The 15,771-nt window shown below is 41.7% G+C and overlaps 1 protein-coding gene across 6 annotated transcripts in view; it reads right to left on the minus strand.

The window, feature by feature from the left end:
- Window positions 1-1,735: 1,735 nt before the first annotated feature.
- The window catches only part of LOC104925523 (suppressor of tumorigenicity 7 protein homolog), a 51,046-nt gene continuing 37,010 nt past the window's right edge, over window positions 1,736-15,771 (minus strand). For 3 of the 6 annotated variants that reach the window (XM_027282737.1, XM_027282732.1, XM_027282735.1), the window contains 12 exons: window positions 13,801-13,855; window positions 13,014-13,129; window positions 12,406-12,481; window positions 10,928-11,082; window positions 10,628-10,725; window positions 10,279-10,408; window positions 8,558-8,630; window positions 7,712-7,814; window positions 6,605-6,755; window positions 6,354-6,446; window positions 4,725-4,867; window positions 1,736-2,196 (listed from right to left, as the gene is read on the minus strand). In XM_027282737.1, coding sequence (XP_027138538.1) covers window positions 2,101-2,196; window positions 4,725-4,867; window positions 6,354-6,446; window positions 6,605-6,755; window positions 7,712-7,814; window positions 8,558-8,630; window positions 10,279-10,408; window positions 10,628-10,725; window positions 10,928-11,082; window positions 12,406-12,481; window positions 13,014-13,129; window positions 13,801-13,855 — 1,289 coding nt within the window. In that variant the 3' untranslated portion in view covers window positions 1,736-2,100. The remainder of the gene's footprint in view (window positions 2,197-4,724; window positions 4,868-6,353; window positions 6,447-6,604; window positions 6,756-7,711; window positions 7,815-8,557; window positions 8,631-10,278; window positions 10,409-10,627; window positions 10,726-10,927; window positions 11,083-12,405; window positions 12,482-13,013; window positions 13,130-13,800; window positions 13,856-15,771) is intronic. The other 3 variants (XM_027282733.1, XM_027282736.1, XM_027282734.1) reach the window with 3 other exon arrangements.

Consider the following 15,771-nt stretch of genomic DNA (forward strand, 5'->3'; position numbering starts at 1 on the left):
CTTTGGCTTTTCTCTGCTTTAATCCACTTGTCTAAATAGTTTCTCATAAAATCCTCTAAATTAATAAATGAATACACTCCCATGGTGTTACATGGCTTTGTGATTTGGGATGAGCCTGTCCTATTCTGTGCATGTAAACACGCTCACTCAGTCACTGTGCGCTCGATGGAACTGGAGGCAATCTGACTTTGAAGGAACACTGCAGCCTGAAGACCAGTCTGAAAACATTCAGTTCACAGTTCAATCGCTGTTCCAACCTGCTGTCACGTCATACAAAGCTGTTCCACTGTATTTATTTACCCTCAAGTGTGTTTGTGAAGTCCCGCCTGAAAAAGATCACTGACCCAGAGTCTGTAACCAACTTACCTGACATGAAACTATAACCTGTACAAGTGCACACACTAAAATAAATCACTCACTGTCACAAACTGCATCCGTATTTAAACACGCGTTCCAGCTGTCTGCAAGTTAATCCAGACAGCACTTTGTTTTTCTGTAAACATGTGGTTGTGTAAATTCAAATCAGATGTATAGTGTATCTGTAACCAATAGTCTTAACACGCCTCACTTCCTCCTGCCATGCAAGCCAATCACAGGACAGTAGTGAACCTTCAGATCACACTAGTTTGACTGCAGACTTGGTTTTAATATTACTTATACTCACCGGGTTAAGATGTTCAACAGGTAAACGACGTTGTTTCCTGTTGACATATTTAGTGATGTTCCCGGAACTGATAAATGAGTGAGGAATATTTTATCATTACCACTTCAAATCCCGTTAAAAAGAACCAAACGTGTGTTCTCATGGCTGAGCTCTCCACCTACAAATCACGTATACTTTGACAGTCTTAGATGTTTGGATGCATTTCCATGCAGACAGTTTTCTATTCATTTCTGTGTGGCATGGAAAACTGTTAAAAACTTGAACGTGAAGTGAAGTCATTAATGTTTGCCAAGATGACATCATGTGATTCAGTTCAAGATTCATTTGTAAAGAGTGCATCAGCTCACACCAGTCCAGACCGAGTTCACCGTTTGTTTCAGTCTGCTCAGGTTCTCATATCATCAGCAGGGTTGGGTAGTAATGGAGCATGTGCAACTATAGTTAGCTCTAATTAGACTACAGTTAAATTGTCAAGGATCACTTGATTTAAAACAAGCGCTCCTCTTTGTGGTGGACCACAACACCGTTGAGTCAAGATGGAAGGTTCAAGCAGCAGCACAAGAAAGTCTGTACACACAAAACATTCAAAAATTTTAAAGTAATCAGATTAGTTTTTCTGTAGTCCAATAGATTACATTCCTAATTCCAAAAAAAAATGCTGTACTTTGTACTCTAACATTTAGAAATGTGTTCTGACCCAACCCTGCAAACACACATCTGAAAACCAACAGCAGAAAAAGTAGCCGTGGTAAAGTATACGTGTTGTAGTAAACAGGCTTAAAATCTAAAAATCTTTGCTCCTTCAATCATATTTCATTTGTTTTTTTAAATTAAAGATCCTCTTTCCCCTCGGCAACACTTGAGACAAAAGCACCTGGTGGATGCAGGTAACACTTCTTCTCCCTGTAGAGAGATGTAAACACAGGAGTCCTCACAAACAGTAAAAACCTACCAGGCTGCTGCTTCAACATCCACTTTTAGAGTCGAGTGGCTCCACAGGAAGCTCGGCTGTGTTCAGACTTCACTCTGATCGAGGCAGTGAAACTGAATCAAAATGGCGGGAAGAAGCCGTCTTGCAGCAATACACAAAAAGTCCTTTATTGTATTTTTTTGTCTTCTCACGTTTTTTAATGATGGCAACTGATCACCTCTTTTTGTACAACAAAAGAACAGCTTTAAATGATTGAAAACCCAAAAAATGCAAACATATCAAATAAAGTCAAAACCAATTCTGGATCCATTGTTTTGCCTTTTTGTTTCATGCCTCCTCCCGTCGTCCTCGTCTGTTCTCAGTTTGGTTTGAACTCGGTAATCTTGGCACAAAGGTGTGTCAGTCCAGTCCAATGCAGCGTTCTGGATTTCAGTTCAGCTGTTTCTGTCTGGATGGAGGTCAGCTCCTGGTCCTGGGTCTGATTCTGGTCCGGTCGGGTCGGGGGTCAGATGCGGGTGAGTTGGTGCCAGAGGCTGGACGGCAGGATGCTCTCCACCTTCTCCATGATGAAGTTCAGAGGAGCAAACAGCGTGCTGAGAAACTGCAGCGAGACAAAGAAAAAACTAATGAAACGACACGTTTGACGGATGAACCAACATCTTCACTCTGTGTCACTCGTTACTAAACACTTCATGACTCTTCCATTAGAAAATACTATCGTTTGAATAAGTTGTTTATTATTTGAAAATGAAGTAATTAACCTCTTCCACTCCAGGGGGAGACAGCAGGCTAACAGTATATACAAAGTGGCATACATCAAGGTCAAGCTCAGCACTGTGCCACAACTTTTTCCAGCCATAAACTGTAATAAACATTGTTTTGTTTAGCTGCCTATTCAAATATTCAAAGTGTACAGTGTATGAGGGCTGAGCACATTATGAGAAAAGTGTACGTTCTATTATGTCTCGTAAGTTGTTGCAGTTTGAGTTGTGTTGTCTAAAGATTTGGTGAAAACCTTTTTTGACCACTTGAAAATATTTCCCCTCAACACACCACATTAAGACCAAAGACCTGAATGATGGAACATGTATAAAGGGCAGGCTTGTTTCCATAGAACCAACGTATATTCAGATACCTTAAGGTGAGAGGTCGAGGGACGCCTTAGAAAACAACAAGGCCAACATTATTTAGCCCAGCATGCTAAATGACGTGGTTGGTGCCAACAGAAAAACAGATCAAACTCCATCTGCTGATGAAGCTCTGAAGGGAACGTTGGTTTCCATCAAATCTACATTTCCTCTTCATGCCTGACTGCAGCGGCGCTGCCTGTGAGCTCAGAGCAGCTCGCTGTCGGGCCTCGTCCTCAGGTGTGTTTTGGCAACAACCGGTGAAGAGGAGGTGAAGAGGAAGGGGTGTTGGGGGGGTAATAGGGGCTCCACCAGAGCAGTGGTGGGTCATAGAGGTTTCCACTTTGTCAGATGGCAGATAAAAACCATGACAGGGTCTGAGGAGAGAGAAAGAAGAGTCTATCTGCTCTCCACCTGCATGTATCTGCCTGGTCATCGACGTCGGCCTCACACATCGTATCTCTGTTCCAGCTTCAAAGAGCACATCAAAGTAAAGGTGTGTGTTCCATGTGTTTGAAGTGTGTGAGAGACCAAAAAGTCGGGACGCAGCACGCCGGTACGCCAGATCTGCGTCGGAACCGACCTCATGAAGTGGATCAGGGTGTCAGTGTGACGTGAACTCCTTCTGATCCACAGTTTGTTCAGTGACTGGCTTTAAAGTTGGACGGAGCTCTGCTGGGGCGACATGAAGTAAAGTGCCGGGAATATTACAGCTGTAACATGTGGCACACTTGCAGATGCAGTAAAGCTAACAGGAGAGTGACTAAACGAGTAATCTCAAACAAACGCCCTACAAGATTTTAATAACTGCACAGCAGAGACTACAGGATGTTATTAGGATGAAGCAATGCACTGATGCACCACCTTGTGTGATCTCATGGGGAAGCAGGTGTAAACACAGACAAGCAGCAGGCTGCAGTCTGGATGACACGACGAGGTTTCTATTCTTCAGCGAGACCTCGAGGTGAGACCTTTAATATCTGTCAATAACAGTGTTGCTCGGCAACACGTCACCTGCTTTGTCTCCTTGTAAACTTGTCTCTGTCGTTAGTTGATGTGGTCCTGCTCAGAAAGCAGTGACGTAATCATGCAGAGTTTAAATATCAAACATGTGATGTTAAAGGGTTAGTGGATGACGGCCTGAACTACAGCCACACATGAAATCTTTGATATGTTCTGTGTAAAATGGTTTCTTTGCGTGTGTGTGTGCAGGGCCGGAGCGCTCAGCAGGTAGATGGTATCTGCTGATAGCGTCACATCGAGGGGAGGAGATGAGCTCAGCCGCATTCCAGGTGAGCAGCACAGCGCTGCAGGCTGCAGGGAGGGGTGGAGTGGAGGAGGCAGCACCCTCCACTGGCTGCTGTGAATACAGGAGGGAAGGCTGACGGAGGCTGGAAGGGGACGCTCAACCTCAGCGGGTTCAGTAGAAATTAATGACCAAAGCTTCTAATCATTAATAAAAGGTTCCTCTGGGGCGAGGTTATCTGCTGGTGTGAAGCCACGGGGGGAGACGCAGAGCAGCGAGATTAAAGCAACAATAATAAAAGCACCGAGGCAGCAAATTAAACAAATCAAGCTGAAGGGCGTCAAATAGAAGTTAAAAATACGCAACAGAGTTCACAAAGGACCAGGATAGAAGAGGGGGTGAAAACACAATGTTTATGGTCACGCCGTCATTAAAATGAAATGAGCTTCACCTCTGTGGAGCAGCTTCCACAGCAATCTGCCCGTTAGGTCATGACGGACACTTTGACCTAAGGGTGGCACACGAAAACCGTCTGATGGGAGGGGGGGTCACCACATATTTTATTCCACGCAGCAGATTTTTATGGAAATGAAGCCATTAACTTTTAAGATCCCCCGTCGTCAACGTCAAAGTGGAGCAAAGTTCCATGTGATAGAAAAGGTCAAACTTTCTGCCTTATCCTGCAGCAAAAGTTCCACATTTTCAATTTGCTTAAAACTGTCCGAAGTTACTCTGCGTGTGTGTGTGTGTACTCACAGCTTTAGCAAACACTCCCATGAGTTCTGGGAACTGGTGTGTGAGCAGAGCCAACATGGCGGTGAAGGAGCAGAGACCGGCTGTGAAGAGGATGAAGAAGGGCAGCTCCTTCTTAGGGTAGACTGACACCTCGTGAAACACTGCTTCCACGTGGGACACGGACACACACAGACACACACACACACACACACAATGTTACTTTAGAGCAAAACATTAACATCACATCAATACATACCAATTTGAATACACCTCCTGAATAGAACGTGGGCTGACCATCGACACATCGAGTTTTTAACTTTCCCCCCAGCGTTTTGAAGTGGTAAAAAAAAAGAAGCTGAAGAAATGACCAAAATCACTTTGGAAATAAGAGAGAAGGAAGCTGCACACTAACTGAAGAGGTACGTTGTGATCAGATGAAAGGTGCTGTAATAACAGAGTTGGAGTTTTCCTTCGTTCGTCCAGTGTTTGTCAAACTTTTTACACCGTGTACCATCAGAAAATATTAGTGTCTCCAAGTTACCTCTGTCAGAGCTGACATTAAATACAGCAGCATAGGTTGACCTTACTCAGCAACAGACTCTGATCTGCACTTCTCTTCCTGATACTTTCCATCTGCAGCCGTGATCACAGTATTTTCAACCCGTTTATTTTACCTCCACTTACTGACTTGATGTCACGTTTTAACTCCTCACTAATTATGCATGTATATTTGCTACGTGAATGAAGGTGACTGTAGTAGGCTGATACTGAACAGTGAAAGCAGTGTTACTGTTCTACAGCCATTACACAGTGCAATCAACATTTACTCTATAATAAGTTCAAACATTAAGTCATCTATTCATACTTTAAAAAGAGTGAACTATTCAAACTTCAGGTTGATGCAGCTTCACTCCTAAACTCTTCCTCTGTGGTGTCACATGTCTGACCAGGTTACTGCTAACATATACAGCTCTATACAGGCTCACATATAAAGACGTGAAGCACACTGCTGCTGCAGAGCTGCTCTCGTTCATGTGTCATCTTGTTTAATGAGGCTGGTAGAATTAGTTCAAACCCCAATTTGATCTTTTCAGACATGAACGTCAGTGCAACTTCAGGGTTTGAGCAGCAGTAACGGGATGTAATGTACAGTGTGTGTACATACATCCACCCAGCAACACACACACATACATACAACCATACACACACACAACCACACAGCACAGTGTGCTGCTGCTGGTGGCTAGAGGCCAACTTAATCAAGTGAAGGTTTGTGTGTGAAGACAGACGAGCTGCTGAGCAGACAGCAGGACGACACACACACACACACACACACACACCCACACACACACACACACACACACACACACACACTCTGCATCAGCTCACAATCATCCACACAAACATCAGCGCTCTGTTAAGGAATTTGTCTCTTCATCATAATTGTTAATGAAAAATGTAAGCGCTCAGTTTGTGTGCCAGGCTTTCAAACGAGAAGAATTATTCCAAATGAAAACACCAGGTCACCGTCAGCTTCATTGATATGGACGATAATCACAGTTTTCCCACAAAAGAACAACAACCTGAAGCTTCTACGACAAAATACACACTGTAGGTGTGTGTGTGTGTGTGTGTCAGGGCGTCTCTTACTGGGTAGCAGCTCTCTGTCGGCTGTCTCTGTGCAGATGGGGTAGGGATAGAACAGGTGACCCTTCTCCAGAGGATATGGGATCATTCTGAATGCTGCAAACACACACACACAGAATGTTTTCATGCAGACAGTCGTTTCATAGTATTTCTATTTGGAATGAGACCTTGAGATATCTAATGACCAATACAGTGTGTGTGTGTGTGTGTGTGTGTGTGTGTGTGTGTGTGTGTGAGTGTGCGCGTGTACTCACTGCCCTCCCAGGTGCAGTGCAGGAGGTTGAGCGCCCCCTCTACCCTTTTCCAGTGCTGCAGGTGAAAGAAGGCGTAGGCGATGGCCTCGCTGTCTCCTCTCTTCAGGATGTGTTCTGGAGGAAGAATCAGACTCTTCATCTCCAGCAGATACTGAGGAGGAGGAGGACAAAGACAGACAATGAACAGGATTAAGTGATGGCAGCAAATCGGAATTTGACACAAATGTTAGACGAGTGCAGAAAAGATTTGTTTTTTTTCTTTATGATCACATTCACACTAATAATGTATCATGAAATTATGAATTTCTGCTGCATTAATACTGATAATGGAGTTTGTCAACAATGCTGCACTGCCCTCATGCTTTAGCTCAGTGTTCTTAAAAAGCCACCAGCAGACGAGGGCAGACACCTCGATATACTCATCTGACCAAAATCTTATGAGTTGGACAATCGATGGTGCTAATTTCATGAGGAGAAAAGTTCTTTTTAATCCATAATCCATATGTATAATGATGTAGAGTTGAACTTGGTTGGAGCTTGGTTGGATGTTGTAATACTGAGAGACACAGTGCTTTCTTACTGCGTTAGCTTTGATATTTTACAGAAGCCTGTTTTGCTCTATGATCTCGTTCGGTGTGTGTGTGACAGAAGAGAGCAGCTCAGAGGACGGCTTATGTGACATGGTGTGTGTGTAATTGCTGTACGTAAATGAACTCAATAGAGTCAAACTGCAGGGATTCATTTGCTTCAGTGTGTTCAGTGCACTGTGGACAGTTTAGGCAGAGAGGATGTGTTTTCACTCTATGAACTAACTCATCTGTCGAAAAGTAGGTAGAGGCGACCAAGATTTTCTTTGGCTACAGCTTATTTTATCATGTTTTATTGTGTCTCGCAGCATTAATTAAAGCCTAAAACATTCATCAGCATTATTATTATCAGAAGCAGAAATACTTTAATAATCCCAGGGGAAAATTATTATCAGCTTTGTTTAACTCGTCACACAGCTGGACACTTTGTCTGGCTGGTAGCTGCGTTACACGGTGAGCGCGTGATCACAGTACGACGTCAGCATGCATGTGGTGTCTGCAGCGTTCGTCCGAGCCTCACTTTGGGGACGTGAGGGTTGAACTCCACCGCTCTGTGGATGGCTTCTACTGCGTTCATCTCTGCTGTGCTCAGCCCTCGTCTGGATGCTGCCTCTGGAGAGAATCTGCACACACAACACACACACACACACACACACACACACACACACACACAGTCAGTAATCTGACTTGGGATTTCTCGTCACTATATGATCAAAGTGTTTCTGAAAATTAGTCCCATAGTGACGAGTAAAGACGCTGAAATCCTGGCTACACACTTGTCACTGACTAGCTGCTGTGTGTAAGAACATCACAGAAAAGATGAAGTGAGGGTACACTTGGGTGTACTCAGATTAACATACATGTGACAGCCGAGCAGGAGAATACTCCAGTACATGACTAATAGTGTGATGTTTCTTCTTTTATAGGATGAATTTGAATAGAAAATCATAGACTGAACAGTGAACAGGAAGCAGATTCGGAGATGAGAGCAATTTTGACACTAAAAAGGCAAAAAAACAATCAAACATGAAATAGAAGCACTCTGTGTGCATGTACGTGCATGTATTCATGGGTACTGTAGGCTTTTATCTGTGCACCACCAGCATGTTGTATTATGCTTTATCATCTGTACCTCTGGCGAGACAGAAACACTCACGTCTCACTGATCAACCCTCAAGGCGGCCCTGTACCAAAGAGCACAATTACCGCTAACCCGCTGTTACTACACCAGCGCTCAGCCCTATTCTCTCACTCACACTAACCAGCTCCCCGGGCTGTTTTCAGCTCTATTTTAAACTCTTAAATAGCAGAGCAAGTATGTCGAGCCCTTGTATGAGCATTGTGGACGATGAAAAGAGATACTCACTTGTCCGATACCGCCCTGGCTTTGAGCAAGGCTGCTGTGTAGCATATTGTTGCAGATTTAGGTAAGCTAATATCTGTGGAGACACAAAGCAGACATGGACAGAGGGTGTTTAGTGAACACAGCAGAAGTTTGGAATTACAGGTGATAGTTAGAAAGGGGCGGGGGACTGCGTTTAATAACAGTGCAGCCGCCCAGAGGCGTTTGTGAATGAAGATAATGAGCTTAGGTTTCAAAGCTTTGGCGCTGTTTTGTTATCAAGTCTTTTTTTCCCCCACTTATCCACTAGTTAAGTGTGTGTGTGTCGACTACAGAATCTACTTTTTAAAAATGAATCCCATATTACAGCTTCATTGTCTGGTCAGAACATAAAGACGGTAGCCCTGAGAGTTTAAAATAACTTTAAAAAAAATACATGCAAATAAACAAAACACAAACTAATGAAAGCAGCAAAGAGCATTCTGTGGACAAAGTTGTAAATGAGTCCACCTCCTCATTTTGTTTGTTTCATGGGGAATAAGACCTAATCCGGCATATGGAAAAAGCCTCGCCAATGGTCTTATTTGTGTATGAAGGTCACATGGAGGCACAGCATTTAGAAATATGGAGAAAACATAACCAAACACAGAAACGCTTCAAGCTGCACAAAGTAGAACAGGTGCACACGCTCAGATATGACTGGGAAACACTTGTACCACCAAACTTACATTTTTAACATCACTTTCAAATAACTATCACAGTCCCAGCCGTGTGCGTCACTTGTCTGTGCTACTTGCAGCATTTCATGTACTTGGGTTGTTTTCTCACTTTCTTTTCCTCTGTGTTGCAGACGTGATGGAGGTGTTTTATCAGTTCATACCTGATGTTTCACTACTATAGTGTGCTGAGCTCTCACGACCACTGTAGATATATCCCCATCACGCATAACCTAAAACTAAAGCGATGTTGTTTTTCTTTTGCTTGTTTTGTCTGACCAGCAGTCCAAAACCCAAAGATAAGACTGACCATCACACAGGAAATAGGACATGTTTGGCATTTACGCTTGAAAAATGACTGAATGAAGAAAAAAATGTACTGTTTTGATTTTCTGATTAATTTCCAATTGACTAATAGATTAATCAGCTAATTGTTTCAGCTCTACTTGGTACACAGTGTTTTGATTATTTGTGTGCAGAGGAAATCCAGGACATTACATGAACATTTTACACAATTCATTGTCATATTTAAGAACTATTTTGCTGCTACAATCTATAGCAGGTCTACATGATTACATTAAAAATAGTGTACCATTAAATGGGAAAGCATTAATATTTAATTTAATAATAATTAATAATTTAATTTATTTAATATTAACATTTGAGGCCCTTGATAGACAGTCATTCATGAATGAAGTATAATGTCAGCTTCAGATTTTGGGAGGTCTAAAGAACAAAATCTCCTCAAGAAAAATGAACACAGACTTCTAATTCATATTGTAATGAGGTGAATGTACACATATTTACTCAAAAAGAGTTCAATTACTCGTTAAGTAACAAACTTTGTCCCTATAATCATTGGCAGTAAGCGATGCTATTGTACCAACACCCTTGGGTGTGGTTTTGTATCATGACAACACATCACATTTATATGACAATAAAGCATTAAACTGTGTGTGTGTGTGTGTGTGTGTGTGTGTGTGTGTGTGTGTGTGTGTGTGTGTGTCTGTGTCTGTGTCTGTGTCTCACCATCGTACTTGGCCAGAACGGCCTGCACGTCGGCGTAGTTCTGGAGCTCTAGTAGCGACTCCAGCAGGTTCTCGTGGATGTTGAACATACTGAGGAGAGGGAACTCCTTCATTAACTGGAAAACACACAACTGTTGTTACATGTAATACCGGACAGGGGGCGACACATGCACAGTCAGCAGACAAGAGCTTTGGGTCATAACTATGCAGTTACATTGTCAAAATTAAACCTTGAAATCTGAGTGAACGTGAAAATGAAATGTGGTGATTCAACTCAAAATTTCTGTGTGTCTTTTTGTTTGTGTGTGTGTGTGTGTGTGTGTGTGTGTGTGTGTGTGTAATGGACTTACATCTCTCATCATTTTAACTGCTTCTCGTGTTCGGCCAAGCTTTCTGGAGCACATGGCCAGTCTTCTCTTTATGTACACCAATACGTTGGTGTCTCTTCCTGGTGGAGACACACAAACACAAGGTATAACACACACCGTTCACTTTTATTGTCTACTGTTATCTCTCTGTTATATCTCTGAAGCTACTTATCAGACATTTAGAAAAGAAATTCCCCTGCTGCAGTCTGACATTTTAAAAAACATTCTTCTTCAAAGCTAATGGAAAAATGATTCTGATTATTAGCAGCGTTGATTACTCACTGTGCTGAGCTTCATACTGTGTACCGTGATGTTGGAGCTGTTGGCTGCGGCGATAGCAGCTCTCTCCAGCTTTTAACGCCTGTTTAAACAAACGTTCAGCCTCCATGATGGTTGTAGCCTCTTCCTCTGCCAACAGGATGTATGCTGTCGCACAACTATAGGAGGAGAGGAGAGGAGCAAGAATCTAATTTTTTTTTTTGTCATATTGTTATGGTTTCATTTATGACTTTATTTATTTCTTTTATTTCTGCACAGTGTGACATGTCTGTGCTACAAAACAGCTTTTACTCCTCATGTATTTGTAAGCGGCATCTCACAGAGCACTGATCAAAGAAGTTTTCCTCGGAGTCAACCTGCTGTCACGGCCTTGATAAGAGCAACATACAACGCTGCCACAATTCATCTGCGCTGCCTTTGTAGTCACAGGCGCTCCTAAAAATAAACCCACACTGCCATGAAAACAATGCTCTCCCCTGTGAAAGATGCAGGTACCCAGAGCACCAATCAATTCTGTGTAAAATACTGGATAGTTTCACGTCTGAAAAATGACTGAAAAATTAATATATAATAAGGATTTGATGATAGGCAGCAGTGTAGTTGGTGAATTCAACCCCCTCGTCTCACCTTCTCTTCCCTAGCATGAAAAAAGAACATGTAAGTTATACTAAGGCAACAAAATCATATTGATTCTTACTTTCAGGTGATTCATTAATGAAAACACAGTTATGGATATTATATTCCATGTCTGCCATGTTCTGTAAATAGAGCCTCCAAAATCTGACACACTGAAAAGACTCTGCTTCATTTTAAAACAAAAAACATAATATAAAAATTATTTAAGATGCCCCTTCATTATGTTTTTGACATTAGATCACAGTGACAACAAGTGATGTACCACCCCTCTATGTTTTGTGAGTTTTGTGTACCAGTCACATCCCAATTTGATGACCTGGTTTGGGATAACCAGCAGAGAAAATCTGCATTACGTTGGCAAGAACCTGGTGTCCCCGTGCCCTTGAACAAGTTCCAGTTAAACGCTTTCTCCACTGCCGGTCAGTGATATATGAATACACTGAACTTCATGAATATAAAGCAGGTCAGAGGTGAAAAAAAAAAGAGGACAAAAATCAATCTGGGTTTTCTGGATGAATAAAAAGTTTTAATAGGAAAATTTAATATTGACGAGGTGTTTTCAATCATTTTGACAGGAACCATATTTCTCCATTTCCAATTTAACATGTCATGTTCTCCAAGGACTGCCTGACTGTTTTACTGGGTATCAGCCACAATTAAGATTAATTGTCACATTTATTAACACAGATGATTTTGCCAGACACATTTGTTTTAATTGTTCTTTTTTTTAAATTGACAACACTCCTAACTGCTAGCCTCAACGAAGACAGTTGTAAAACAATAGAGAGGTGAAACAGAGATGGAGCGAGAGGAGGAGAGGGAAAATAAAGAGGAAGTGAACTCACTCTTCCAGCTCCAGAGCTTCATGTGCTGCAGAGATACGAGCCTGTGGGTTCCTCTCTCTCCACGCCTTCTGCATAACTGCCACCAAACAAACAGATTTAACACGTCAGACATCACCACCTGAGCACCAGTGATTGGCAGTAATTTATTACTTTCACTAGTAACGTGTAGTGGAAGTAACTAATTAGTTATAGTTAGTTATAACATTTGGTAAAGACTCAGATTTAGTATGAATTAAATCTTTAAATATTTAATTCAAAGGGAAAGATTGTCAAATGTAAATGGTGTGCCGGTTGTGGTAATGTTACTCTTTCCATTGTAAAAAACAAACAAAAAAAACAACACACCCTCAAAGCTGCTGAAGCGTCCACTACAACAGCACAACACAAAGCTCACGGTGATACACCACAACACAATTTTTGACTTTTTATGTGGAGAATCAAATGTCTCCACAGAGTCTTTGAGCGAGATCTTGAGAATGTACCAGTCAGAGGTAATACAAGAAAGAAAGTAAAATAATAGTACTTTTGACAAATGAAAGAATGAGCCAAACACTGCTGTACACACACTCATCAAAATGTACTGTTTGCATGACCGTGCAATAGCTTACTGGCGTCAGCAGGCCGGAGGTGGTCTGAGTCGCAGGTAAAGAAGGTCTGATGGTCTTGCGCTGACAGGTTCATGTCATAGTATGTCAGCGGCTCTCGACCTGTTACCCACGTGTACCTGAACACCAGAACAGACACACATTCATAATTAGCAACTAATAAAGTGTCCAAACACAAAATGAAAGCATCCCAATGAAGAGATGAAAGAGCCAAGCTGATTTACTTGCTCGGATAACTGTTAGTGGACTGTGCCGACTTATCGGGAATTGTACTTGACGGAGACTGGCCAAAGTTAAGAGCTGGAGCTCAGCGTGCAGGTTGATAGGTGAAGAAAATGACAGGATAATTATAAGATGAGAAATGGAAAATTGGAGGATGACGGAAGAACAGCAGGTAGACACATCAAAGAGAGAGACAAGAGGAGGAATGTAAGAGAAGAAATCATAAGGGAGAGAGAGAAACGAAATCTGAAAGAGGAAAAGTCGGCGAGAGAAAGCACAAAAACAAAAAAGGACGAGGAAGTAGTTTATGAGGAATGAAAAACAGGATGGTCAGAGGGGAAAATAAATGAAACATGAGGAAGAAGACAGAAAATGCACAGTCACAGAGGAGAAAACACCAAACAGATGACAGAATGAGGTGAAAAAGAAAGAGAAGGAGAAGAACTGGCCTATATCAGAGACAGGAGAGTGAACAAGACAGAGAGACGGTGGAGGCCTGGAGGCAAACTCAAGTCCTCGACCAGCAGAGGGCTTTCCAGATGCAGGTGGCTTAGCTGCTGTCACTTACCGATTATATTCAGCTCCTCGAAATAAATTCAGCGGATTTCTCCATACTTTACATTCTGCAAGAGAGAGACAGAGAGAACAACGGTGAGTTTCAAGGGTAAAGTCGACACTGAGCACATCAAAGAGCTCGACTGCACATTCTACCATCCGCCCTGCAGCTCCCCGACTGGCACACCGACAGGGAAAAGGCCTCAGTGACCAGACATACTTCTACACAGACTCTCACTGCTGTCAGAAAACAGGCACACGCTCATGTTCTGGCTAACAGCGCTGAACAGACAAACGCAGAGTGCAGGATTTAACAATATGAAACGTTGGTACCAGAAATAATTCTGGACTTGTGCTGTATTTCCTAACAGACCATGGGAACTCACTCATTTATCATGAGGAGCTCGACTTTGCAAAAACTGCTGTATAATGTGTTCTCAGATACACGATGATGTAATCGGGGTCACCAGCTTTGGCTAGGGGGAGAATGTATAACAGAAAACCTGTGTCACATACTTGTGGTGTAGAGTTTTAAACCTGAAAGTTGGCCAGAAAAATTTGCATACAAGACGCAATCCAGGTACAATGTGGGAATCAGCAAGTCGCAAACTTAAATAAAATTACTGTAAATCATACTGTAAATCATATTGTTTGTGTTATAGTGTGACTTTGGAGTTTTGACAAGTTGGTTTAAAGCTTTGCTGGTCTGGTGGCTTTTGAAAGAGAAATACAACTGCTTCAGTTTCTGTCTTCAAGGTAGATCAATGAAAATATTCTAATTAAAATGTACACTTGGACCCATATTGACTTTTTTTTTTTTAGGCAGGCTGCCCATCTCATAAAAATCACATGCAACATTGCTTAGCTTCTGGGCTAGGCCTCCTGTCTTTTCCAAACTATGGACGCCCTATTACCATCAGCAGGTCATACACTGACTGTAGGTAAGTACCTCATAAAACCAGAACTATCACTTTAATTGTTTCATTTATAAAATGTCACAAAATATTGAAAAATGCCCACGAAGATCCCAGGGTTTGTTTTGTAAATCCCAAAAATGTTCAATTTCCAATGAAAAAAGAGAAAAACATTTTAAAGGCTTCAACCAGCAATGATAAACTTGATAAACTAAATCAACAAATATTCTGGACTTGTGCTGTGTTTCCTAACAGACCATGGGAACTCACTCATTTATCATGAGGAGCTCGACTTTGCAAAAACTGCTGTATAATGTGTTCTCAGATACACGATGATGTAATCGGGGTCACCAGCTTTGGCTAGGGGGAGAATGTATAACAGAAAACCTGTGTCACATACTTGTGGTGTAGAGTTTTAAACCTGAAAGTTGGCCAGAAAAATTTGCATACAAGACGCAATCCAGGTACAATGTGGGAATCAGCAAGTCGCAAACTTAAATAAAATTACTGTAAATCATACTGTAAATCATATTGTTTGTGTTATAGTGTGACTTTGGAGTTTTGACAAGTTGGTTTAAAGCTTTGCTGGTCTGGTGACTTTTGAAAGAGAAATACAACTGCTTCAGTTTCTGTCTTCAAGGTAGATCAATGAAAATATTCTAATTAAAATGTACACTTGGACTCATATTGACTTTTTTTTTTTTAGGCAGGCTGCCCGTCTCATAAAAATCACGTGCAACATTGCTTAGCTTCTGGGCTAGGCCTCCTGTCTTTTCCAAACTATGGACGCCCTATTACCATCAGCAGGTCATACACTGACTGTAGGTAAGTACCTCATAAAACCAGAACTATCCCTTTAATTGTTTCATTTATAAAATGTCACAAAATATTGAAAAATGCCCACGAAGATCCAAGGGTTTGTTTTGTAAATCCCAAAAATGTTTAATTTCCAAAGAAAAAAGAGAAAAACATTTTAAAGGCTTCAACCAGCAATGATAAACTTGATAAACTAAATCAACAAATATTCAGTAAATAAATTAATCCCTGTAGCACGCACCACAATCTTTAAA

The sequence above is a fragment of the Larimichthys crocea genome, chromosome X, assembly GCF_000972845.2.
Source record: "Larimichthys crocea isolate SSNF chromosome X, L_crocea_2.0, whole genome shotgun sequence".
Classification (NCBI taxonomy): domain Eukaryota; kingdom Metazoa; phylum Chordata; class Actinopteri; family Sciaenidae; genus Larimichthys; species Larimichthys crocea.